This window comes from Stegodyphus dumicola, chromosome 9 (genome assembly GCF_044657685.1).
Source record: "Stegodyphus dumicola isolate Sdum_Otavi_A_Nest chromosome 9, ASM4465768v1".
Lineage (NCBI taxonomy): Eukaryota > Metazoa > Arthropoda > Arachnida > Araneae > Eresidae > Stegodyphus > Stegodyphus dumicola.
Window position 1 is genome coordinate 113,437,453 of NC_140776.1, and position 27,068 is coordinate 113,464,520.

The 27,068-nt window shown below is 30.7% G+C and overlaps 1 protein-coding gene across 1 annotated transcript; it reads right to left on the reverse strand.

Annotated features, from left to right (window-relative positions):
- LOC118200530 (uncharacterized) lies at nucleotides 1-26,180 on the reverse strand. The gene is made up of 2 exons (XM_035372491.2): nucleotides 25,849-26,180; nucleotides 1-6,043 (listed from the first exon to the last, which is right to left on the reverse strand). Exons 1-2 carry the CDS (start codon nucleotides 26,052-26,054, stop codon nucleotides 5,275-5,277), a joined length of 975 nt encoding a protein of 324 aa, XP_035228382.1. The 5' UTR covers nucleotides 26,055-26,180; the 3' UTR covers nucleotides 1-5,274.
- Between the last annotated feature and the right edge of the window lie 888 nt (nucleotides 26,181-27,068).

A 27,068-nucleotide genomic window follows, 5' to 3' on the forward strand; every position in this document is an offset into this window, starting at 1 on the left:
AACAATATATAAATATATTTATTTGTCAAAAAATTCTTTATAATCATTACAAAATAATAATAATAGTAATTAAGATCATACAAGAATCACATAGGTTTAGATCTATATTCAAACTGGTAGAACACCAGTCATATTTAAAAATTTACAAATTTTGATAAAATTAAGGATAAAACAAATGTATTTTTTACTTATAACAAACACAAAGGATTACGATTAAGCTCTCAGCAATTTTTGAAAATCACATAAACTAAGAAATCATTTTAAAATATGGTACTTTCTTATGATAGCGGCCCCCAAGATTGAATCGCTAATCAACAGAGATATCTCGCCACGTGTTTTTATACGTTGTAAGATCTGATTTTCGTTGCTAACATGGGATGTGACTAGATCTTAGTGTTAACGTACAGGCGTGAAGATAAACACTACAAGGAAAGGGTGTAAGAAGCACATTTATTAATCACAACTAGGCGCATATTTACATGCGGTTAACAACACCGATTACTTGGGGTGAGAACTTAAAGGTAAGTTGACAATAAATCTAAAAGGTAAGATGTAGTGCTAGATTACACAATTTAATTTAATCTAACAGGCTGACTAAGAAACCTACACCGGCGATATGCTACTAAGATGGAGGACAAAATAACAAACGTGAGCTTCATTAGGGAAATCATTCTCTGCCTAACCTTCTCGTTTCCAAAGTTTAAATACCCTCTTTCACCTTCTTAATTTGTATCCTGGAGAGGAAATGTGAGAGGAAACGAGAGAATTCAGAAAAGATATAAAATTTAAAATAAGTGGTTAGTGAACTAAAGGGAACCCTTACAACGTCACTACACATTACATTTTTGCTGTCGTCACGTGTTCTTATATTGTAGCATCCTCCAAAACTCCATTGTTGTGTTTGTTAATTTGTTTAATTTTTGTTAAGGGTTTCGAATTCGCATTAGTTTTTTTTTTAAATACTTCTCTTTTCCGCATTATTTTTATTTAAATATTTGCTTTGTGAATATGGGGTTAACAGTCTCCAATTTACCAAATAAAAAGGTGGGTACCATATAATTTTTTCAAGAAAGAGATATTTTACCTGACAAGCGACTGTACGAAAATGTCCGGCCACAACACGAAGCTATATGTTAACGACGAAACCATTTGGAGGTGCACTCTTAAAAATTGTAAAAGAAAGAAGGGACTTCGTGTTGGAAATTGGTTCAGTTGTTCAAGAATATCATTCATCACTGCTATTAAATTTATGTATTCTTGGGCAGAGGAACTGACATTCTTCAGACTGTGTGAAAAACAGCTTCGAAAATGCTGCGAATGATCGGAACATTTGTTTGCGTGTTCCCTAAACGTGATGCAAAGATTCAGTAGACGAATATGCTGTCCACTGAATCTTTGCCTCAGACAGTGAACGGTCCCAGTTAAATAGCTGAAATCAATGAAAGTTTGTTCGTGCCATGTAAGAACAACAGTGGCAAAATACTCACACAACAATGGATTTTTGGAGGAATATGCCGTGAAATTAGTGAATGCTTTTTCGTTCAAATCTGGAATAGTATACTTACTGAGAAAATTATTCAACGCGTACAAGATGGATCAATGATCTATTCAGACTGCTGAAAGGGATATAAAATGTAGAAAATTGATGACGTTAGTCCCAGTGACAATTCTTTAGATCATACAACGGATGTTCACACCCAAAATGTGGGAAGAATCTCGGGTTTCGCCTATGTGGCTTAATAAAAAACAACGGGGCACGGATCGACATCACTTCGAATCACATATTTTGGAATTTATATGGAGAATGTACATAGGAAACAGATTATGTTTTTGATGAATTGTTGAAAGCAGTTTCAGAAATATGGCCTTGTAATAACGGTTATTAAAAATATTCTTAGGAAGCAACATGTGAGTACTATTGTTACTATGGTATATTGTGTCTTTTATTATCTTCATGTTTCACGATTGATTAGCCATTCAAACTTGAGGGCCGCTATAATGAGTAAATTCCTAAAATACTAACCAATTAAATTATTCTAGAAGTAAAAAACAATTATTTTAAATTTTCATAAACGTCTTCAGGGTTAGTAAACCTCCTTCTCAAAGTTTGATATAAAGCGCAAGATCTATGTGCATCGATCGTGGCAACGTTCAAAATGCTACCTCGTATACATGTGACAAATAGAAGAAACCATAAAAAAATCAATGCAGCTAGCCGAAAGTTTCTTTATGTATGAAAACTCGTTAGGCACAAAGTTGACTTAATGAATAAGCAAAATTGTTTATTTAAACACTCAAGCAATTCCTTAACTTAATACTACAAGTTTCAATTCTAAACCAAAATTGCAATTCCCTTAAAGAACTCTTTTAACCAGGTGTATGATGCTAACGTTACTTTTATCACTATTATACCCGGAGACTGAAAAGTAATAAAAAAACTAAAAACTCAATAATTCGATGGAATTTTTCAGAAAATTGTAAAAGAAAGATGTATATATACATAACTACTTCAAGCAGCTAGTCATTAGAAATAAAAGCAAAGTCTTTCCGTGAATTTGCCCACCAGTGGCCGAGCGGTAAAGTCGCTGAACACTGGTAGATCGGTCTGAGGTTCGAATCTCTCGAACGGGCTGGCTGCATAGGCGTTTTCGTGGTTTTCCCCATGTGTAACGTGTATACGAGCCAGTTTCCCTTTGAAAGTCCTCCACGAAGGCATCCCTCTCCTTAGGCAGATAGCCCTCGAGGCTTTGCCATAATCACACACTTTCTGTGGATTTCTGGGAATACTGTCTACACTTTTCGAATAATTGAATTTTTCCTTTTTCTCTTACTTTTAATCACTTTAAACACGGCGCAACATTAATGCTATTATTTAAAAAGAAAGTTAAATATTACGTTAAGTAAACTGAAATAAAACCCAATTATTTTTGAATTAATTTAATGCTAATTATTAAAGTAATATTAAAGACCACAAGTAGCAGGTGAATTAAGAAACATGCGAGAAAACGGTACTTACATATCTTTGCAATCGACCATTTCCGGTAAAAAAAAAAAAAAAAAACCACGGAATAATTTTAGAACATTTGGTGCCATCTCCGCCAGTTTTCATGGTCAACGAGAAAATATGCAAGTGCCGTTAAGGGGATTGTTAGTGAGATTCTAGCTTCCTGTGGTCTTCTGTTACAAAAATGAGCGAGCAACACTAAGATATGAACATTGTATCGTTAAAATTCAGACACAATTTTTTTATCTTCGTTGTCCTCCAACTACGCAGTACGTTCTAGCAGATGCAAGAATAATAACTGATGTTTATATACAAGTTAATGAAAGTAACATTAATTACAATGCACCATACATAAAGATAGAATTTAACTACATTAATATTTAAGAAGATATTAGATAATGTTATTATTCCTATATACTGTTTTATACAGATTTATAAACTTAACAATTAGCATAAAATTTATTGAAATTTCATTAATTAATGAGGAATTTGATTAGAATTTTACAGTAATATAAACTCTGATTTCGGCTTCAAAAAAGGTAGTTGCAAGTTTTGCCATTCAATCTTAATGTAGATAATGAATAAATTTTTTTATACATAATTAATGATTACACATTTTGATTCTGAATATTAAAATAGTTTTGAAAATGTGTATTCTGCGTATTAAAGTAATTTAGTAACAGTTTTAATATAATGTTATTGAAATGAAATTCATTATAACTTATATTCTTAAAAAAAAAAAAAGAAAAAGAAAAAAAAGAAAGAAAGAACGAAAGAAAATTACATTTAAAACGATTACTTCTGTTTACCCTGAATTATTGATAGTATTTATTTAAAGCTTTGAAATTAGAATTTTGAGTCATTAAATGAGGTACAAAAGTATAATCAATTATGAACAACAAATAACACTTCCGCACAGAAACCAGCCTGTCAGAAACAATCAATCAGCCTTGTGATTTACGGGGGCTATCGAAGTAAGTATGCAGCATCGTATATTTATAAACCAGTTATGAAGATTTTTGAGTTTTAAAATGTATCGTATTTTGGGGATATTTTGACATTTTAAAGTTACCTAACTTCTTAAGGTCATCATTCTTTATACGGCAAGACACACACAAGATAAACATTTTGTTAAAATCTATATGTATGCTGCCCAATGGCTTAAAATTTTGTAAAACAAGTTAATACTTCGAGTCGCAGTTTTAAGTTACTGAAAGAAAATCAAGAAGATGTGGTTTTGTGTGCAACTGCCACTAAACCATACAAACTATTATTACTCATCCAGCAACGGATATTTCTTGTGTGCAAGCGTTCAGTTTGGGAAAAACTGTCATGTGCGCAAGTGCCATTAAACTGAAGAAAGAGTTTAAAAGTAATTTTTGCACAATTTGTAATTTTACGCGATTAGTTGTTTTTTACTTACATCAGTTGTAACTATGTTTAATATTTTTATTTTTTACTTTTTATTTAATTTTTTATTACATATTAATACATTATATATATTAATTACATATTATATATTAATTTTTATTATATATACTATATATACATGCATTTTTCATTATGCGACAACTTAGAATTGGATTGCATAAATTTCAAAATAAACTAATCCATGGGTAGGTATTATGCTACTTCTTGCAAATTAATTTAAATTCTTCATTATATATCGTTCATTATATTTCCTTATTCATCATATCTCTTAAAAGCAAATTTGAAAAACAGATAGATCTAAGAAATGTGAGGAACAAGTCCAGCTTCAAAGGAAGCGATATTTGTTCCTCAAATTTGTTAGTTAAACATTTGGCCTTTTGTCTTCTAATGGGCAACGTATTTTCACATTTAAATACTTACCTATTAATTGAATTTTTGCAGAATGATGGCGTAATTAACTACTAGCATACACAGAATGTAATGGCCCTTAAATCGATAAATTAGGTATTCGTTTGAAAATATCTTTCCCATTTTCTAAGGTGCCAAACATAAATTATTTCTTACAATTTTTTTACATGTATATCATTTTCACTTAATACCATAAGTAAGTAAGTAGACTTAAGCCATTCTTAAATAAACGAAGGATTATCATAAATGATTTTAACTGCATCTTGTACTTAATGATTAGTAGAATCTTTCTAATACAGTGCATTTAATGGTTGATCTGGTGCTTCTGATTCAAAGCTCTACAAAAGCTAAAGTCTACATAAATAAAATAAATGCACAAGATTAACCTAAATGCAAAAGATGCTTAACATTAATTTAAATTTAATTTTAATTTAAAAATTTAATGAATGCATTCGAAATTTCTTGTGGTAAAAAATTTCACCGATGAAGCATAGTTCTTTACTTTCGTGCAGCCTCTCTTGATGGCTTCTCACAGAACATTTCAAACTACTGCATAATTCCATAGAATTTTGCGCCAAGGAGTAACATAAACCAGGATCCAGGTCTTCTACAGTTATTCGAATGCTCGCAGACTGTTCGGGTCTTACGATCAACTTTTTTCTGAGGTTGAGAATACAAGGCGAATTTAATGACTTGAACCTTTCTTCGGTAAAAAATATATGTTCTTTGTCATTAACGACTTCTACATAAACTTTTCTTTCGGTATTATCACAACAGTGCAGATTAATCCCGATTCCTAATATTTCGTAACAATTCATCCGAGATTCAAAGACAACCTCATTGGATATATCTTTATGAAAATTGTTCATTGCACTCATGCCGATGTCCACCAAAGGCACAGTAAAAATTGAAGCTTCAATGTTCATTGAATTTTTCACGAAGCAGTACAGAAATTCCTCTGCTTCACGCATATTTCTGCCTAAAGCTAAAAATTGACTGGTGACATGCACAACAGGATCAATGCTTAGCCTTGTCGCCAGCCCGTGAACTGCGTTAATATAGTTCGTGCAAATAGGGTTTTCGCAGAAAAATTCTTCGCACATGCGTTGTAAAGTTACCACTCCATATGCCTGTGCAGCTGCATACGTCTTCAGAGCAACATCCCAGTTTTTAATTGGACATGTATTCCACTGGATAAATCTGAAAAGAAAGAATAGCGTTAACATCAATTATTAGGCTAAAAGGGGCTGTTAGTCTCGAAACGTGATTTTGCGGCAAATGTCGGTTCACGTTTTCAAACTGTTGCCCCCAAATATTATCTCCCTGTTTTATTTTTAAAGAAACTGAACAACGAAGAAACTACATGCATGTACGTATGTTCCTCGCATTGTAGAAAAACGACGGTACCTAAAGCCTTCAAGTTTTGAATAACTTCGTCCTCCACCCAAACATGTGCACCTGGAAGCCGAATTTTAAATTTGTTTTATTATTTATTTCACACTTTGTAAAACATAAATGAATTTTTGATTAACAAACTCAACAATCTGAAAGCGAGCTGTGACAACGCTATTCGAAATTGAACTGTTCTTTCAATTTTAATTAACAAACTTGGTTTAATGAAATCAATGTATTGCAGCGGCAGGAAATAAAACAATGCTTTTATCTTTCGCATTTCAACATGTTGCCGTTCAGTAAAGTTTAAGAAACTCCGAAATTTAATCTGAAAGATTACTGAATTATATACTAAGGAATTAAAAGCAATAAATACAGTTCTTAAAAATATTTTTTCTACTTTTGAATGCGATTGATTTAAATAAACATGCATAAAATTATGAGATGTCTAATTAGAAATATTCAATATTTTTATGAAAATTTTTAATTTTTTTTAAAAATAATATAACGAATTTAAAAATATGTATGACAACCTTTAACACACTATTGGGAATTCTAAATGTATGCTGTTTTTAAATGTTTTGTGATTTTTCTGTTGAACTGAATTTTATATAGTGTAAATGGGAAGAAAGTGATATCTAAAAAATAAAGTTAACACACAAAACGTTCATAGCAAACAGACCCCCCCTTTTAAAAAAAAACAGCTTTTAAGCCATCTTTCTAATAAAACTGAACAGTGATAGGATGAACTGAGAAAAGACTGAAAAAATTAAAAAATCTAAAAGGTTTCAGATTTTAAATTATGTCCAAACGGGCGTTTTTTTAACGTCTTGTATGTTACCTTTATTTATTAAATATCATGCTCTTCGTACTTAAACCATAAATTTCAGTTCAATAGCAATGTCGCAAAATAGTTTTAAAATGAGCCTGTCTTTAGAATTTCCGATACACAATTCCGCGCCCGCTGGAGATAAAAAGGTTTTTTTACTCCCGTAGATTGTTGCCATTGCTCGCTTTCAAATCGTTGAGTTTGTTACCCAAAAATTCGTTAATGTTTTACAAAATATAAAATCGATAATAAAACAAATTCCAAATTTCAAATTTGGGCTTACACATGGCCATATTCACAATAGGATTACGTCATTCAAAATCGATGGCTCAATGCACAGTTGTTTTATCATAATGCGAGAAATATACATATATTGATGCAGATTTTTCATTATTTAATTTCTTCAAATATAATGAAAGACTCTAATATTTGGTGGCAACAGTTTGAAAAGTGAAACGGATACTTATAGTGATTCAACTCAAAATCGCAAAACGAAAACAAGAGTCCTTCAGGGACAAAGCTCCTTTGGACTAATATATGCTAATACTTAACACCAGCACTACATGCCAACACTGCATCGAGATTTCTAAACATTTACTGCTGTGCTGATTTTTAAATTTTGTGATTTTACTGTCGAACCACACGTGGCGTAAGCGTAAAAAAAACGATACTTAATAACAAAGCTGAAAAGAAAAAAAATGTTTAAGTGAAGCAAAGATTCGTGATTTCATATTTCTAATGTAAAAAAAATGTTATATAGTCAAAAGTTGTTAATCCAGACTCGTCGGGACTTCGACAATTCCGCATTATCAATTTTTCCGGATTATAGATCATCAGTTTAAATCTGGTAAGATGGCATGCAGAAATTATAAAATTAAAAATATGAAACCGTAATTTATGAAATAAAGAACAATTATGATCTAAAGAGTATCAAAATTTACAAAAAAAAAAAAAAAAAAAAAAAAAAAAAGCTTAATATTTATTTGTTTACTTTATTAAACATTTCTTTCAATTATTTAAGTTGCTTCGTTTTTTATGTGATAATACATTCTCTTGAATTCTATAAACAGACATAATTTCTTGTTCAGTTACAAAGTTCCGCTGTTCAAGTCCTATAATTGCTGTGTCTACCGACTAATTTGTCAATCGAAATTTTTTCGTTTTCAATAACCTCTGTCACTTTCTTCGCTATCGGAAGCGAATTATAATGATGAGGAATTCGATTTAAATCATATCAAAGACGGAGTACATCGAGATGAAATACTACATTTAGTAAGGAATTATAAGCCAAATAAAATAAAAACATCTGCCTTGAAGATAAGGATAGTGCTGACTGATCAACTTCCAATTCATTGCGTGCCGCGGCGTTAAAGATAAACAAAGTTTAGATAAACAAACGTTAAAGTTTAGATAAACAAAGGATATGCCTTTATCCATTTTTTGCAGCAATTCCACTTTTTGTTTAATGGATTTCGAAACATACTTTCCCTTTGTAGATCCTTTACATATTAGTAAATATATATCAGAAATTCTATTTGACATAATCGAAAGTTCAAGCTTACTTTTATAAAGTTGCTTTAACAGTATGCAAAAAATAATAAGCCGAATCCAATTCGAAGATTAAGGAACAACGCAATCTGCAACATTAACTGAATTACATAATTTGAGCTTAGCTTATACCGTCCGTTATACATTAAACGCGCATTTGTAAACGTATTTTGCGCACGCGCACACGCATATTCGCAGCCGTAAAGGTCTTACGCGCATGCGTCAACGCGACGCATGCGCAGAAAGTTTGTAGCTTTGAGGTCCGGATTATAGATCATTCCTGATTATGGGTGTCCGAATTAACGACTTTTGACTGTATAAAATACGAGATATAACTTTTTATGTTTCTTTGGTCGCTGTATATTGATTGATATGGAAGGGCAATTATTCCTTAGAAAGACACGTAAAACACTTATTCCGTAGACACGCAAAACATTTGACTCTTGTACGAAAAAAATCGACCGAAATATTTGATATTCAAATTGGGAAAAGTATGTAGGACCCGTACACAAACTGAAGTGTGAAATATTTGCATTTCTACGTAGCTAAAAAATAAAATATTAGCTGGCAGGTTTCAGTATTGTCATGTAGCCAGCTCACAATATGGTTGCCATTATTTGAAAGTGAAAAATATTTGTATTTTAAGGAATTTTTTGAGTGATTTTCAGATTATGATTCTAAAGTAATAAAACTTCATGAAAACATTAATAAATTATTTTCGGTCATTGTAAACTTACAAATTACTTCCGTGAAAATTCTTTCCTATGCCAAATGTAGGAAAATTTTAAGTCTGAAGATACATGTCTGTGACGTTATCATCATGCTATGATTTCTAGGTGCCTTAACTTTTACCACGGTATTTTCTATGACGGTGTTTTAAAACTGCAAAAATTTTTAGACGCATTTCTTTCTACGACGATGTTTTTAGATCTGTAATGTTTTCACCGTGCTTTCTTTATTCCCCTTGCATTATTTTCTCCGTACCGTTTTCATCTGCGATGCTTTTGTCGCAATGTTTTCGGAAGGCACCTTCAATATAATACTTTAATAAATTTCTTATTCAGCCTCTAAACAGCTATAATTTGCTCCATCTCTTTTATCGAAGGAATTTATAGTGTTGGCATTTTCATAGGGCGAAATTTTTTCCTCTTCAAATTTCCGTTTAATCTATATATAAATGTATATTTTTATTGCTGCAAACAACCCTTTGGTTGTCACTTTGCTCAAGTAAAAGTTTCAGTTTACATATCATAGAAGCGCTATCTCTTGTTTTTCCCACTCCCAGGTAACTATTTGTCTTTGACCTCGTCTGGGTGTTCTCTAGTCACTGATACTTCGATATGTTACTGCTTTTCTATTGTTCAATTCGTTATCAATATCTTACTGTTGGACAGCATATCAGACATGACGCAGCAGCCCAAAATATTGCTTTCAAAGATATTCCATGTATAAATCAAAATATAAATAAAAAATCTGATGTAGAAAACCACATGACTTTCTTGTACACCTATTTAATTATATACATTTTTACAGCACTTCAGTTAAACTTTTTCTCGAATTATTCTAACTTAATTATATCTCAAGGCAAGTTGAAAATAACATAAAAAACTGCCAATTTTAAAATGACTTGTAGATATCCTACTCAATTTTTCTCTTGCGGGAGTCAAACATCTTGAATTTTTATTTTTTCACAGAGTCTGAAACTTTTTACTTTTTCGTACGAAGTAAAAAGGAAGAATTGTAATCGCGAAAAGTTTCAGGCAGCATATTTCAACGAAAATATCCATTTTGACAGCTATCGAATGCAATTTAACGATGTTTTTGCGTGATATCTGTCCATAAAAACAGAATAAAAGGCTCGTTTCCTCCAAAAAAAAAAAAAATTATAAAACTGCTTTAAAATAAATTCTGAAGAGAATTTTTCGTGGCGTCTGTACGAACGTATGTACGTAAAAAAAAAAAAAAAAAAAAGAAAGAAAGAGAGAGAGAGAGAAAAAAAAAAATCTGAAATGTTTCAGATTTTAAATTACGTCCAAAGGGGCGTTTTTTAACATTTTGTGTGTTACCTTTCTTTATTAAATATCATGTTTCTCGCACTTAAACTATAAGATCCAGTGCAACAGCAATATCGTAAAATAGTTTTAAAACGAGCATATCTTTAGAATTTCCGATACAGAGACTCACGCGCTGGAGATAAAAATATTTTTCTGCACAACGTTGCCATTGCTCGCTTTGAAATCCTTGAGTTTGTTAATCAAAAATTCGTCAAAGTTTTAAAAAATAGGAAATCGATCATAAAACAAATTTCAAATTTCAAATTTGGTCTTCCACATGCTCATATTCGTTGGAGGATTACGTTATTCAAAATTCGATGACTCTATGTACCGTTGTTTTATCACAATACGAGAAATATACATACATTTATGCAGATTTTTCATTATTTAATTTCTTCAAATATAATGCAGGACTCTAACATTTTGTGGCAACAGTTTGAAAAGTGAACCGACATTTATGAGTCCGACGCAAAATGCCAAAACGAAACTAATAGTCCTTCGGGATTCAAATCCCTTTGGACTAAAAAAAAAAAAAAAAAAAGAAGAAAGAAAACCTTAATGACTTTACAATGTGTACGTTTTCACAAGAAACTAACCTATCACAGCGGATAAGGTTATTTCCCTAATTGCCACTCAGAATATTCTAAAACTCGGAGAGCACAAAACAAAAACAAAAAAGTGATTCAAATCCGATTAGTGGCGAGTTATCATAAGCCACCTGTTGTGATTTCTCATTGTGGGGAAAGTACGTAAAAGCTTTTGACATCCTTAGGCAGACAAGCAAAGAAACTTGACGTTATACAGTGACTTCAGTAGGTTTTGCTTCTTTTCAACGAGTAATTAGCTGGTCGCAAAATGATAACTAACATCATCATATTCTTACGCTGTGCTCCATTAAATATTAATTATGGCTTGACATGTGTTCTTAAAAGTAGCAGAAGTGACGTGAAAAGTAACGGTATTAGAACTCCTAAAACATAGAATAAAAAAATAATAAACTTTTCTTAGACAAGTATTATTATTGCTGCCACCAAGCCCGTTTTTATATATTCATGGTTTGGATTAACTCTTACCTGGTTTTCGCAGAAATTGTGCAACTAGGATGAAATAAAATGACTTGATAGAAATATTTGCTAGTATTTTATTTAATGAATAATAAATATAACATTACAAAATGGCCGAAATTATCGGCCAGGAGCGACAGAAAATGTAATTTTGAATTCTTAACCTGCAAATATTGTAAAGCGAATGTCACAGTTTCAGTTTAGAAGTTTTTAATTTTTATTTTAATTATTCACGGTACGTAAACAAGTTCTGAATATGTATATATATGTTATTTTTTATACAAAATAATTGTATAGATTAAAGATGTGAAATTCATAAATTTTATCTTGTTGCTGTTTAAGTCTTATTTAATTAAAATTATCGTCGTTTTTTTACTACTGAATTTTTATTCCTTGTACGAAGTAAAAAGGAAGTATTGTAACCGCGAAAAGTTTCAGGCAGCATATTTCAACGAAAATATCCATTTTGACCGCTATCGAATGCAATTTAACGATGTTCTTGCGTGACATGTGTACGTAAGGACAGAGTAAAAGACGCTTTTCCTCCAAAAAAATTATAAAACTGCTTTAAAATGAATTCTGAAGAGAATTTTTCGTGGCGTGTGTACGAACGTATGTATGTACGTACGTACGTATGTACGTAAAGTAGAAAAGTAGTACGTAAAGTACAAAAGTAGTATGTACGTACGTATCTCTCATAACTCAAAACGAGTAGCCTCAGAACGTTGAAATCTTGTATATAGGACTGCTATAACATGTAGATGTGCACCTCGTATTTTGGTTGCAATCGGCCGCACCAAACGTATATAAATATATTTATATATATATCCACTCTGTTACCCGGCTCAGTGATCTCAGTTCCTTTACTCTTATATGTTTGTAAATTGTACATTTTTTGCTTTAAAAATGATTTAATTATGTTGTTTTTATTTTCCGGTTAAGGTTTTTATGCCTATAGTAAATCTGTATGCAATATTTTTAGAATTATCAACAATTTAAAAGTTGTTTAAGTGCCGCTAAGCCTTTTTTTTATGGCGGCCATTGATTGTTTACATTTGAAACAGCAGACTAGTGGATTTGTTGCCAATCTAGAGAAACTTAGCTTCTCAACAACAAAGATAACGCCTTCATTTATTATTCCCAATTAAATCATGCTTAATCCTTTCTAGAATTTTTTCGAGGAAATAAGTGTTTAAGATTTACCTCGGAATTTTTAATATAGATATTTTGAGTTTTCATGTATTTTTGCCTTCTCGCGAAGTGAGAACTGAATTAATTGAATGAGAAATACTCAATCGTCTGTGAAAAACTGTTTCTTTTTTTATTTGTTTGCTTAATTTCTTTTATGCATCATTCTAGCTTTATTATAGTATTTGAATAGAACATGTGGCAGCGAATAGATAATTCTATTCTTTAAATTATATAAATTTTGTGCATTATGAGTTATAATATGAACGAAATATAATACTGTTAAGTGAATCTAGCGCCAGAGTGTCGCTATGGTAAACAAATACTAGAGTGAATTTTAAAGAATGCATTTATTCTATTGTGGTTTATGTGCTGTCGCCGAAGTAGATTTAATTTAATCCAATAAGTTTAAATGAAATTCAAGAAAAAATGCGTATAATTTAATATTCCGTACAAGGAAGTCATGTGGTGTACACATCAGATTTTTTTTAATATAAGTATAGGAACCGGAAGACCGCATTCAAAGTTACATTTCATTATTTGTTCATTTTTTTTAAATTTGAAATTGCAAAGTATGAATATTTTCCTCATTTAAAACACTTCTGAAATTGTAAGTATATGCCTACGGTCAACGATTACGGAAATAAAGTTCAGTTAGGGACTTTTAAACCGGGTAAGCCAGATCAAATAACGTATCTATCCTAAATATTTTAAGCTTGATAAAGCTAACAAAGAAGACACCGAAGCAGATTATCTTGACCTACAAAATTTACAGTCTCAACAATATTACTTTATTTGATAAAAGAAGACTTTTCAATTTTGAAACAATTAAACCTATTAATTGGAATTTTAATACATCTAAAAAATTATTGCTAAATACTACTATATAAAAAATAATAACAAAATATTTGTAATAGCAGCAATGATTTTACAAAAGAACTTAGTTTATTAATTTAAACACTAAAAAGTAAAAAAAGATCCATATAATTTAAAATATAATTGTCAATCTAAAAATTATTTTCACCTCCAAGCTGCTGTTTTTCAAAATAGAATACACCTAAACCATTATGGCATTATAGTTTAGATGTTCTTAATACTTTCATTAGGTATTCTTGTGAACATTCTAACATAATTAAATTTAAATTTTAATTTAAATTTTCTATCTCTTTTATTAACGAAATAAACATACTCTAGGTTCCATGCCACAAGAAAGGCCCGTTGAGTGCGTTCTATTTTTTTAACATTTGACTGTTCTTTCGTTTTCTGCCTTTAACCTCTTTTAGGTTACCTATAATTATGACAAATTTTCCTAATCCCAGTTTTGCATTCACTAAGTTTGCTCACAACTTTACTCAAAGTTTACTAAACACTACGCTCAATTCATTCATTTATATTTTATTTGCAAATTTTTTTTATTTTTATATTTTTAAATTTTATATTTTTTCTACTTTTACAAAAAGCTTTTACTTTGTATTTCAATTAATATCAAATTCAATTAAAAATATTTCAATTATTTTAGCATTTATTTAGTATTTAAAATATAACTTATTCCATTCGTTGAACTGATGTGAATTAGTACTTCACTTGAATTCAAATTGCGATCTCTTCGGATTCCTAATCCAGGTAATTCGATCTTTTTTCCTTTTTTAAACTTTTCATTTTTACTACTACATTTTTAATATCGCAATGGAATTTTTCTAATTATTCATGTGGACTTTAACCGGTTTAAAATTCATAAAGTTTATCTAAATTTATTACTTTACACACTTTGCGGCTACACAAGCGAATATCTTTTTTCGTTTCAAAACTTTTGTTACTCTTATGTTCCAGATCTTAGAAACTTTATCCTCTTTTTTATTTTTTTATTTTTTGTTTTATACTTTTTTTATCAAATTTTTTGACTTATTTCATTTATTTTTTGATATATTGGATTACTTCTGTTTTACATGTTTTTGGACGCTGTCCACTAAAATTATAAATTTTCATTTTTAAAGCTTAATTGCTTGTTTATGATTTATGCTATTCTTTAACCCGGCCTTTTTATATATAAATTTTCCTATTTTTTCGCAATATTTTTGAATTTTTCTATGTTTTTGATAAGTTTGCACTGTTTACTTTGCCTGTAAAGTTTAAATTGACAAAGGCACAGATTACTTTTAATATTTTTCTAAAACTATTTTAAATTTAAAAATTTAACTGTTCAGAAACAGGCTGTTTTATTTTATTCATTTACTTCTGTCGTTGCGCCAATCCCCTGATGACGATGCACCGAAAGATATAAGTATAATATTTCATTTATGGTTTTGGCATATTTTGTCCCCCCTCCAATTTCTTGCAGTTTGCCAGAGAAGCGCACTTCTGTTTATCATTATTACTAGCAGCTTCGCTGCCAGCCTTCGTCTGGCTTTTAAATGTACCGGAAAAATGGCTGAAGGGAACACCAAACGTTAAATTTAAAAACTGCTTAGAATTTTACTCTGCAGAACAACTTCATAAAATAAAGTTGTTACGTATAACAAAATTACAATGAAATAAGTAGTATCCCTTAATACAAATATTAATTATCCTAATAAATAAATTAACCAACTTCTCTTTGCAAAATCTGAAGAACTCAAAAGGTATAAAAGGGGTTAAGAACTTTGTTTCCTAAAAAAATCACTCAAAACTTTTCAGTATCTTAAAAACAATGAAATGAGCAATAAATAACATAAAAGAATACAAAAACAAAAAATTCTGAAAAGCAAAGTGTAATTAATGATATTTCATCTTATATTTTCAAGAGAAAAAGATTACTATGAAATGAGCTATATCAATTAATACAAATATTAATTATCCTAATAAAAAAAATTAACCAACTTTCCGTTGAAGAAAAAAAAAATCATGCAAAACTTTTCAATATCTTACAAACAGTGAAATAAGCAAAAAATAACATGAAAGCAACTCAAAAAACATAAAAAATTCCGCGCAGAATTTTACTCTGCAGAACAACTTTATCAAAAAAAAAAAAAAAAAAAAAAAAAAAAAAAAAAAATCCATAAAAATGTATTATATATTTAGAAAAACGACAATGAAATATGCCAGTCTCTTAAAAACAGTGACATAAGAAATACGATGAAAAATTGTTGCCAAAACCATATTTCTAAAAGAATGAAACTATTCAAAATGATGCGATTTCATCAAACATCTATCAACAACAATAAGACAGGAAAATTGTTGCCAAAATCACATTTTTAAAGATGTGAGAAGTGTACTCGGAAGCTTAATTAATTTTTTTTTAAAAAATACAAAATATTATCATTTTTCCAGAATTCTTTTTGTAAAAGCAGTCGCAAGGATAAAAGTTTAACGTGTCCAAAAATCAAAGAAAAATAAACTGTACATTTTTAAAAATAAACTTTTTAAGAAAAAATCCCATTGAAAAAGTGTTAAGCTCCCTTTGTTAAATAAATTCGTATTTAACCGATTTATTGAAACACGAAATTTATTTTAAGTTCGTAAAATAGGTGGGTGCCTACGTTTCATGACGATGTGAAAATGGAGTGTGTAGAGTTAAATCTCGCTTTCCTATAGCCCATTATGTCTCAAAATGACAATTATGTTTTGTGACATATCGTCACAAAACATAAAATAAAAAAATAAAAAAAATAAAAAAAAAATTCGATTTCGAATTTCGAAAAAAATCGCTTCGAGGTGCACTGGCTCTTGTCTAGATGCACCTATGTAACCAAATTTCGTAACCGTGGGTCTATTAGCTTACGCGCAGTGCAAACGAAAGACACACACACAAACAGACTCTTTCTTTTATTATATGTAAAGATTATTATTATTGCATGTGATTTATTTCAAACAGAATTTTTGAGGAATTTTAAACATATTTTTTTATTTTATTTTGCATAAAATATATATTTATAAGAAAAACTTAAAGGCTTAAATTTAAACATCTATCGCTATCGCTGCTAAGACTAAATGTAAATATAATTGTTAATCTTTTTATTTATGATTATTTCCTAGGAAATGAATATTAAAAACTATCGCTTACATTTTTTTTCATATTGGCTATATTATTTCTGTGAATACTAACAGCAAACAGCCTAAAAGAGGTATCATTAAAAAAGAAAAATCTATATCATGGTTGTAATGAGTCCAGTCAGTGTTATTTCATAAAAATATTTAATATTTCTAATTAGATATCTCGTGATTTAAATGCAATTTTATTCAAATCAGTTGGCTTAAAAAGCAGAAAAAATATTCTTAAGAGCTATGTTTTATTGATTTTGAGTCATTTGATACGAAGTAACAGAAAGTTTAGATTTGAAAGTTAAATGTCTTATTCTTTACTGAATGGCAACAGGCTGGTACGTGGTTATAATAAGTATTCTATTTGAGGCAATGGCAACGCATTGCTTTCAAACAGTCGAATTTGTGGATTAAAAGTTGAAGTTGAATATCTTACATTTTGCCGAATGGTAGCAGTCATGCGCCGGAGATAAAAATGTTTCATTTCGGGCGAAATAAACCAAACACAAGTTCGAAATTCAAAATTCGGTCTTCGAGGTACCCAAGTTCGGGTGAAAAACAGTGTGTATTGAAAATTCGGTGGCTGTCGGTGCCGTCGTTTATCACAATCCAATAAACATACACACATACATTCAGTCTTCATTATTTAATTTTTTTTAATAATGCATTTCGATGGCATTTGGTGGCAGCACTTTAAAAAGTGATTTTGGCACAAAAAGTGAATTTCGAGACTAAAGTACTCTGGCATTAAAAAAACTGAAGACTAATTATTAAAGACAAATAGGATCTCCGGTATTAACTATTTGTATTAAAAAGTGGAATTTGCAAAATAACGAGATTAAATCATAAAATGAGATATTTCTTCCAGATTTATGTTAATTCCCTTCTCAAAGTAATGAAGACTTTGAGAAGAGAATTAACATAAATTTTTGTACTGTTAATCTTAATAATGTTAATTTTTCTAAGAAAACATTAGTAGCATTTTCTATTCTTTAATAATGCGAATTCACGCACTAAGTATGCAGATAATTATTTTTTCAATGAGTTAAAATTGAAGTCTGCAATTCTACGAGTTATTAGAACAGTTGGCACTTTAATTTAAGGAACCAATTACAAATTTAATTGTTTGAAATTCATTAAAAAATCATCGTTTCTACCTTTTTAAAAGTTTAGGATTAGATACATATCCTACATTGAAATTATCAAAACTTCTCCATATTCTCTAGAATCAAATGCTATAGAACATGTATGGAGTGACTTAGAGAAAAGAATAAGGAAACATAAGAATTTTTAGGACGATCTACTAAAATCAGTTCTTACGTAGTAATGAAACAAATGGAACATTCTTAAACAATAAACTGTCTTATTTAATAATGAAAAGTGTAATTTTATCTAAAGGATATCCGACGGAATTACGTGTAAACTGTTTATTCAAAGTATCGGAATACTTATGTAAGTTCATTATCAGAACCTTATATATACTATATATATATCTAAAAACGTCTTGAATAACTTTTTTCGAAACGAGCAGGTTTCAAAATATATAAACAATAATATATATGGAAGAAAAATAAAGTCACTTTGCTAATGTTTAGTAAGTGATATTTACAAATAAAACTGAAAAACGCAAGTGTCTGAAAACAAATACATACATACAACCACTGCGATCTTCCAATCGAAAAGAATGCTACCTGAAAGCTGGTACTCTGAAAATCGATTTTTATTATTCTTTATTTAATTTTATTTAATTTATTTAATTTTTATTATTAGGTATTTTCTCCCTCCTTCCGGTATGCCTTCATGGCATGGTGTAACAGTTAGCACCCTCGGCGCGTATTCGAGAGGTCCAGGGTTCGAGTCCTGGCGAAGAAATTGCTCATTTTTCATTTCTCCTGCTTCAGAATACCCTAATGACTCTACACTATTTCTTTCTTTATTTATTTTGTTTGAATTTAATGAAATTTTGTTTGACAAAGCCAGCGATTTAAAAGGCATAGGATATTTAATTTTTCTTTCGAACAGAATATGTCTGTTACTCATTCACAAACTAAGCAGATTAAAAGCAATAAACACAGTTCTTCACTTCTGTTTCTAGACGTTTGCGTGACGAGCAACCTAAATTAAATCAAAATTATACTTTAAACTAATAGTAACCCCTTAATTCTTCTTCTGTATTCTAAAAATCACAATAACTTGTTTGGATTGCCATCTTGCATGGACTGTGCAACGTTGATGACGTGGGTTATTTGGAACCTAAACTCAAAATTTTGAGAACTGAAACCTTTCTAACCAAACCTTCCTCTTGACGAGCTTCCCTGTTGGATAATTGCGGGGCATCGCTTCAATTTCTGTGCTACTTGGATGCAATTTCGATGTGTTCTCTTCCTTCGCAAACAGTATCAAAAATGTAAATGTTCTGGAAATACGCTCCATTAAAGTGCCAAGTAAGTTGTGGCCACAAATGTCAATTTAAATAAAAACTGTCAAATCTACCTAGACTGTCAAATTTCTTAATATTTACATTTTAAGATTCTAAGTAGTCAGAATTCTTCCTCTTCAATATGGATCTACGTTCTACGCCAAACAACATTGCTGCGTTTTTGCGTCTCAGTGTTCCTACTTCAGTACTTTCAGATTTGTTTTTATTGCTGCTCTTTTCTTATTTGTAAATCTATCAAAAATGTAAATATTTTGAAATAGGCCCAAATAATGCGCCTACTGGAATAAAATGAAGATTTAATCTGCCTCTGCTGCCAGTTTCATATTCATTATGGATCGACATTCTACGCAATCAAAATTCTCGCTCTTCATTACGAGTTCAGCTTTCTACGTTCTACACCATCAATATTGCAAAGTTCCCCTTTTTTATATGATTTTAATATATCCAGCTGATGTAATTTCCTAAAAGCCTTTAATAATTAGACATCTCCTGATTTAAATATATTTTTATTCAAATCAATAAGATTATAAAGTAAAATTTTGTTCTTAAGACTGCGTTTATTCCTTTTAAAGCACTTGGTTTACTAATCAGTAACAAGCAGATTAAATTCCAAAGTTAAATATCTTATGCTTTTCTGAATCGCAACACACTGACACGCGGAAGATAAAAATATTTTATTTAGGTAGTGGCAATACATCGCTTTTAAATAGCCGAGTTATTGATTATATCGGATTGGAATTGTGCTGTCACCAAGGTGCCTGTACCCGAGGCACTCTCCTTGTCGAAATATTTGTTTTTTCGAATGAAGTCAGTTCAAAAAATGTCCATTAAGACCTGAGTCCAACAGTCCAAAAACGGAGTTTTTATTTTGATAGCAGGCGTAAGTAATAAAAGTAAGCAAATTGTTAGATCATATTTACATCAAGGATCACCCTGAGGCGTTTTCCATTACTAGCATCCTATCTATCGTAATCATAATTGCTAATACATTCATTATTAATAAAGGAAATTTTTTCAAGAAATTTCTTGGCTAGCTTATAGTATTACTTCAATTGCACAAAATATAATTCTTCATGTATTTTATTGTTACGAATATATCACGATGCATTACATATTTGTCGAATAATAAGATTTTGTGCAGTCTGTAACTGCTTGCGAGTAGTGCAGCTTGAGTACACCCGGACAGAGCAAGCATAACTGAATATGAGAAGTGAGATGGCTTTGTAAATGCAGAAGGGAGATGCTTTGTTGTCTGCAGAAAGAAAGCAGCAATTAGAAAGAAGTGCTTAGCTTTACTCGATCCACACACCTGAATAATAGATCTAATGTTTGGGATCCATGTGAGAGTATTAGACAAGATCACTTGCTTAGTCCAAGAGAGAGTATTCCCATAAAACTGCAGTTTGTTAATGTTTTCCTTGTTTGTTTTTCTTTTCTTTCGTTTTCTATCCTCTTATATTCAGTAGCGATATTTATCTGTATTTATCGATGATATATATTTATTTGTATTTTCCACTTAATTAGCCAAGCTCAAATGTCAAATATTGCTCGACTGGGCCTGATTAAGATAGACGATGGCCTATGCGTAGTATTATTTCAGGGACACGCAATGCTTTTTGTTTTTGTGTAAGAGAAAAGTAATGAGAAAGTCCAGCAATGAGGAATTTGAGGTGCCCTTAAGGTCTGGGAGTTTTAGGCCTGGACCTTCTGAGCCTAGGCAGTAATTAGATTCTGTTGTTTAATTTGTTACTAAGTAGTTCAAAAATGTATGCATACTTCTTAGGCCAACATGATTTATAATAAATTAAGAGTGAGTTTGAAAACATAATCGTACAGCTTGGGGTATTTTGGGCATACAATTAGATAATTCACGTAGTAAAAGCCATTCTAACGAGGCTTATATACTCAGAAAAAGATATAAGAGTGAAAAGATGTTTGATTAAGTTAATCCAAGCTCGTACCCTTTTTTGATGCTTTTACGTAGTTAGTTATAAAACTAAATCCAATATGAAATTAATTTCTTTTCCTTTTTTATTGCTGCCAACTGTACTGTTTTTTTAAATGTATAAATCATTATTATTATTAGTAGTAGTATTACTATCATCATCATCAACAACAACATATAAAAGTGCCTTGAAGAATTTCTCTTTCTTGTTTCGACCAAAGAAAGTTAGAAATCACATCTGAAGCAATAACACTGATTGCACAACAGCTTAAGGTCCTACATGCGTCTTACGTGCCGCAAAAATAAAGGGAAAATGTAAAAGGAGCAAGCACATGGCTGTCAAAAAATGAACTGTTGAAGCTGAAACTTTGCTAAATTTTACACACTCTCTCTCTCGATTTACATATATGTGTGTGTGGGCAAGATAAAAATTTAATTTTAATTTCAGACCCTTCATATTTTGGGTTTCATTGGAAACTCTTCCTTTTTAACATTTATTTTTATCAAGCTCTATTTTGTTTCAGCAAAACTTTCTACGTAAACAAACTTTTTATCTGCAACGTATTGTTCTCTAACCTACTGGCCTTTTCACTGAAGAGAACTATATGGAAAAAAAATTGTGGTGATATTTTAAGACTGAGTAAATCTTCCATTCTTATATAGTCTAACATATAGGCATAATATTGAATAACATTTTCATATAATCATAATATTGAATAACCAATTTAAATGCTTGTTAAAATTCAAATTCTTTTGTAACTTATATCGCGCCACTTAAAACTATAGGGCTACTAGCAGTGAAGGATTCTAAAACCCATCCCTATTAACAATTATGCAATAAAAAATCGTTTTTTGTTAAACACCAGAATTTCAAAAATTATTTTTAAAGTCGCAAAAGTTTTTCATTTAGAAAATTATTTTCTGGTCCATCTCCGACTGCGTGAATATCGAAATTATGATTAATTTGACCGTTGGAGGAAGATATGTGAAAAATATTTAACACTAAACAAAAAAATTTTTGTTCCGGAATTTTTTAAACATTTCTCAAGAATATTGTGTCGTCGTCATAGGTACGTATATGCCGAAAAATTCAAGAAATTCTGGTTGATAGAAGGGGGTTAAAAACGAATTTCAGGATTTGATTTAATTAAATGAAGAAACCAAGCAAAAAAAATTCTATTTTTAATTTGCTGTTGAAATATATAAACGGAGATTTGCTGTAGAAATTTTGATTTATCGTTAAAAAAATGTTGGATTGTTTTAAAATATTTTGCAGGGAGGTTTCATATCTGGAACCAATTTTTACATTTCTTTCAAGCTTTCTTGTTTCTCCCCGTATGTAATGTGAATGCGAGTCAGTTTTTTTTTTTTTTTTTTTTTAAATACATCCATGGAAGTACCCCTTCCCGTGAGCACGTAGTTCTAGTGGGTTTTGTAGTCATTAAATGGTCTTCAAATCCAGGGCTGTTACGCTTTTTAAGAGTATAATTTTTCGTTATCTCACCCGCCCTCACACGAACCTGCCTACCATGTAATTTCAAAATTTATTATGTTTCTATTTTTATGTTGAGAGTTTCAGCGTCCTGCATTGATTCATAGATCTCTATCTATTTACACAGTGAATCCAACTACCTACACTAGAAAAAACTTTCTCGTTATCTTATTTATGAGCATAACAATATGTGGGTAATAATAATAGACGTAAAATGTCGTTTCTGTTCTAATTTCAATAAATTAGTTCTTCCTTTATATGAGAAAATTAATTGCTGATTTGAATCTTCCATCTTATGAAAAATAAATTTGCGAATTTGATAAAATTTCTCTTTGAAATCTCTATTTCAAATTAATTCAAGTTTCCCTAAAACCCAAAAATGTATTCGTTATCTGTTAAATTTTGTAAACATCCTTTCGATGATCGCCAATCACTTGAATCTGAATAGCCGCTGAAAGAGTTTTAATGTTCGCCACCTCGGCTTTTTGTACTTCAAAATCATCAACCGTGAGTGTGATATTAAATGTTACTTGTATCATACTAATATTAGTTGTGGTTAATACTTTAAGATAAAGAAATCTAAATATGCTACAGTGTGTGGCTTGCGTAAAGAAATTTTTAATATTCGTAACAGAACTTCGTAAAACAAGAGATGTTTTATGACAGGATATTTCTATAGTCCGCCTATACTATAGCTCAAAGTATTAGCATCGAATTACAAATACCAGAAGATTGTAAGAGTTCAATATCTTCCAAATGTTCCAACATCTAGAACTGATGAATTTTAAAGGTCTGTAGAAATTTCTTATCTGGATTCTTGAATATCAACAATCAACAATGGGGCAAAATTTTTCCGGCGTCAATTTATTAGCACTTTACGTACAAGTGTTCCACCCTGTGATTATGTTAAAAATGCCAAACAAAAAGTAAAAAAAAAAAAAAAAAAAAAGAGACGCCTCCCAAAAAAACTTAAAGGTTTCAGATTTTAAATTACGTCCAAAGGAGCGTTTTTTTAACGTTTTGTGTGTTACCTTTATTTATTAAATATCATGTTCTTTGCACTTAAACCATAAAATTCAGTTCAGCAGCAAAATAATTTTAAAATGAGCCTATCTTTAGAATTTCCGATACACAGTTCCGCGCCCGCTGGGGATGAAAAGGTTTTTTTTTCCCCAGCCGTAGAGTGTTGCCATTACTCGCTTTTAAGTCGTTGAGTTTGTTACTCAAAAATTCCTTAAAGTTTTACAAAATATGAAATCAATAATAAAACAAATTCCAAATTTCAAATTTGGTCTTCCACATGCCCATATTCGTAGAAGGATTATGTTATTCAAAATTCGATAGCTCTATGTACCGTTGTTTTATCACAATGCGAGAAATAGACATACATTTATGCAGGTTTTTCATTATTTAATTTCTTCAAATTTAATGTAAGACTCTAAAATTTTGGTGGAAACTGTTTGAAAAGTGAAACGGGCATTTAGTATAGTAATTCAACGCAAAATCGCAAAACGAAAACAATAGTCCTTCAGGGACAAAGCTCCTTTGGACTAAAAAGTGAAACTGGTTTCATGATTTTTATGGTTTAAAAACCTTTCACAATTGATGAATTTAAATGATCTTTATTAATTTCTTATACTGATTCCTTAATATCATCATTGCTGAGAAATATTATCCAACGACAATTTAACAGGAATTTTTTCACTGTTATTGCATCTGCGTTTTTGCAACGACATGTTAAATTATTTAATTCTTTTTTTTTTCTGCCTCTTTTTATCAGGGGATTTGCAATTCAGATTTTACGTAGATTTTGTGCGACAGGCAGTTTTTACTCTAAAAAGAACAGTTTTACGAATAGGAATGTGAGAGTTTTGGCCTGTTTCCGCTGCCCTGTTGATAGCAGACAATACTGATCTTGCTGGGATTACACCGAAGTTAGCCTGGTTAGTATGTGTTCGAAATTCTATCGTGGTCTACATGATCTTGTAGTCTCCGCATAGTTTAGATGAGTGGTCGTCAAACTGTGTTCCGGGGAACCGCGGTGTTTCCTAATCAAAGCTCGGAGTTTCACGACTCAAAATAAAACTTCGACATATAACGTGTGTCGATCGCGATTCTCTTTGACATATACTATATAACATATGTCGAAGAGAATCACATGCAATACTTTGCAAAATTAAACAATTTTTGTGATGGAAGATGAATTACATTTAGATGACAGTGTTAAAAATTATGTAATATAGCAGACTTTTTAAATGAAAAAAAAAACTGTAAAAGAATATTTCACAGAAGAGAAAAAAACTAAGTATGACTGGATAAAAAATCCGAAAGAAAAGGGACGACTTATCCACGTGTAAATAAATTCAACTTTAAAATCTAAATTTAAGAAAGAAGAGCTACTAAATTTTTGGTTGCAAATGCATGCAGAATATCCAGAAATTTTCAGGCCCTTTAGAACAGTATAATATTAAGAGTAAAATATTTCTCCAAGTATGTGGCAATAAAAACAAAACACAGAAACAAATTAATCCAGAATATGGAATGCGACTGCAGATAATATCATAATGAGTAAATTATGCTAATTTTACGTTAACATTTTAAAATAAAAAATACAGTACTTTTCTTTAACAATGTTCGCGTAAAGTTCCTATAGATCTACATTAAATATTATTTTTAAGATACATTTTTCTAAAGGTGGGGTAAAATTTCCCGAAAACCCTTATAGTTTTAGGGGGTCTGGGAGATGGCAAAGCTTGAAGACTACTGATCTAAGTGATAAGTTTTCTCTCTTAAGCAAGTTTTACTCGAAATTCATAAACTACATTTGCTTAACCTATAGTTCTGAATATGGATCAAAATGGTTTATTTAACAAAAGTTTTAAATTCTGAATATGGCTGGCTAAAATAGTAAAATGTAAATCAAAATCAAAATATGACTGATTGTACATTTAAAAATTATTAACAATTCCTGTTATACACAGCCAAACAATCTCAGGTTTAAATTTTGAAAATCATGAATTTAAGAGCTTCACTGACCTCATTATATTCAGTAATCCATCCATTGTAATATCAGAAGCGATAATATGCCCTTCTTCTGATGGAATCAGCTGTGAAAGAGCTGGGTATTTCTCTACACTGGCCATTAATCTATCTTTAGTAAGTATCATTCTTATTGTTGGTTCAATGAATATTTCGACGAGCACAAGCTGCGTCTGAAATCGAATGGTTAAACGAATGACCATTTTATGCTATATAAAACGTTATAGGCAGCTGTTGTCTTTTAAAAGGGTTTCTTAAACATTAGTTTTCACAGTAACAGGAGTCGAAAGGGGGAAATAACACTTTTACGTATCAGGAGTCGAAGGGGGAAAATAACACATTCAAAATCTCTGTCCTTTTTATACCAGAGCTCTTCAAAGCTACTGATAATTAATAACAAAGAGAGATATAAATTATCGATCTTTTTTATCAGCCTTTACTGCAGCTTGGAAACAATACGCACCAAACCACTCTGAGGTTTCGATTCTGAAACTTAAATGTTTATAAGGTTTATTATACATGAAAGAATAATTCACGATTATTTATGCAGCAAAAAAGTAATAATGCACCGTATGAAAAGGTTTAATAGTTATCAATACTATTAAATAATGAAGAATCACGATGTCACAGAAACCACTAAATTTTGATACACATAGTCCTCTATCTGAAAATGTGCATCCTGAAAGCCGAATTTTAGATTTCGAATTCGTTTTATATTTATTCATATTTCGGGCGAATTTAAGTAGCTTTTGACTAAAATCTCGGAGATTTAAAAGTTTGTGTTACCGTTCCGTAAAGCGTAAGATACTTAAGTTTCAATTTTATTTAGAAAACTAAGCGACAGAAAGCTTTTTGTTGTCACTTCACGAAAAGCAATAACTTTGTTTTCGACTTTAGTAGCCATCTAATTCTGAACACTTAAAGTCCTCCACCCGAACTTGTGCAATTCGAAGCCCGGATTTTTAATTGGTTCTTTTATTTATTTCATATTTTGGGGGAATTTAAGGAACGTTTGATTAAAAACTCAGCGATATAATAGCCACTGGAGAAAGAGTAAGATGTTTATATTTGAAATTTAATAAGAAAATCCTTTTATGTAAAATAAATCTGCTGCCACTCGGCAAAACGTAAAATTTACTATGGGACAGAAATGGCTCACTAGTATAGTTTTGTCTCAATTGAAATTAGACCCAAAAAATTAACCTTGATAAAATAAT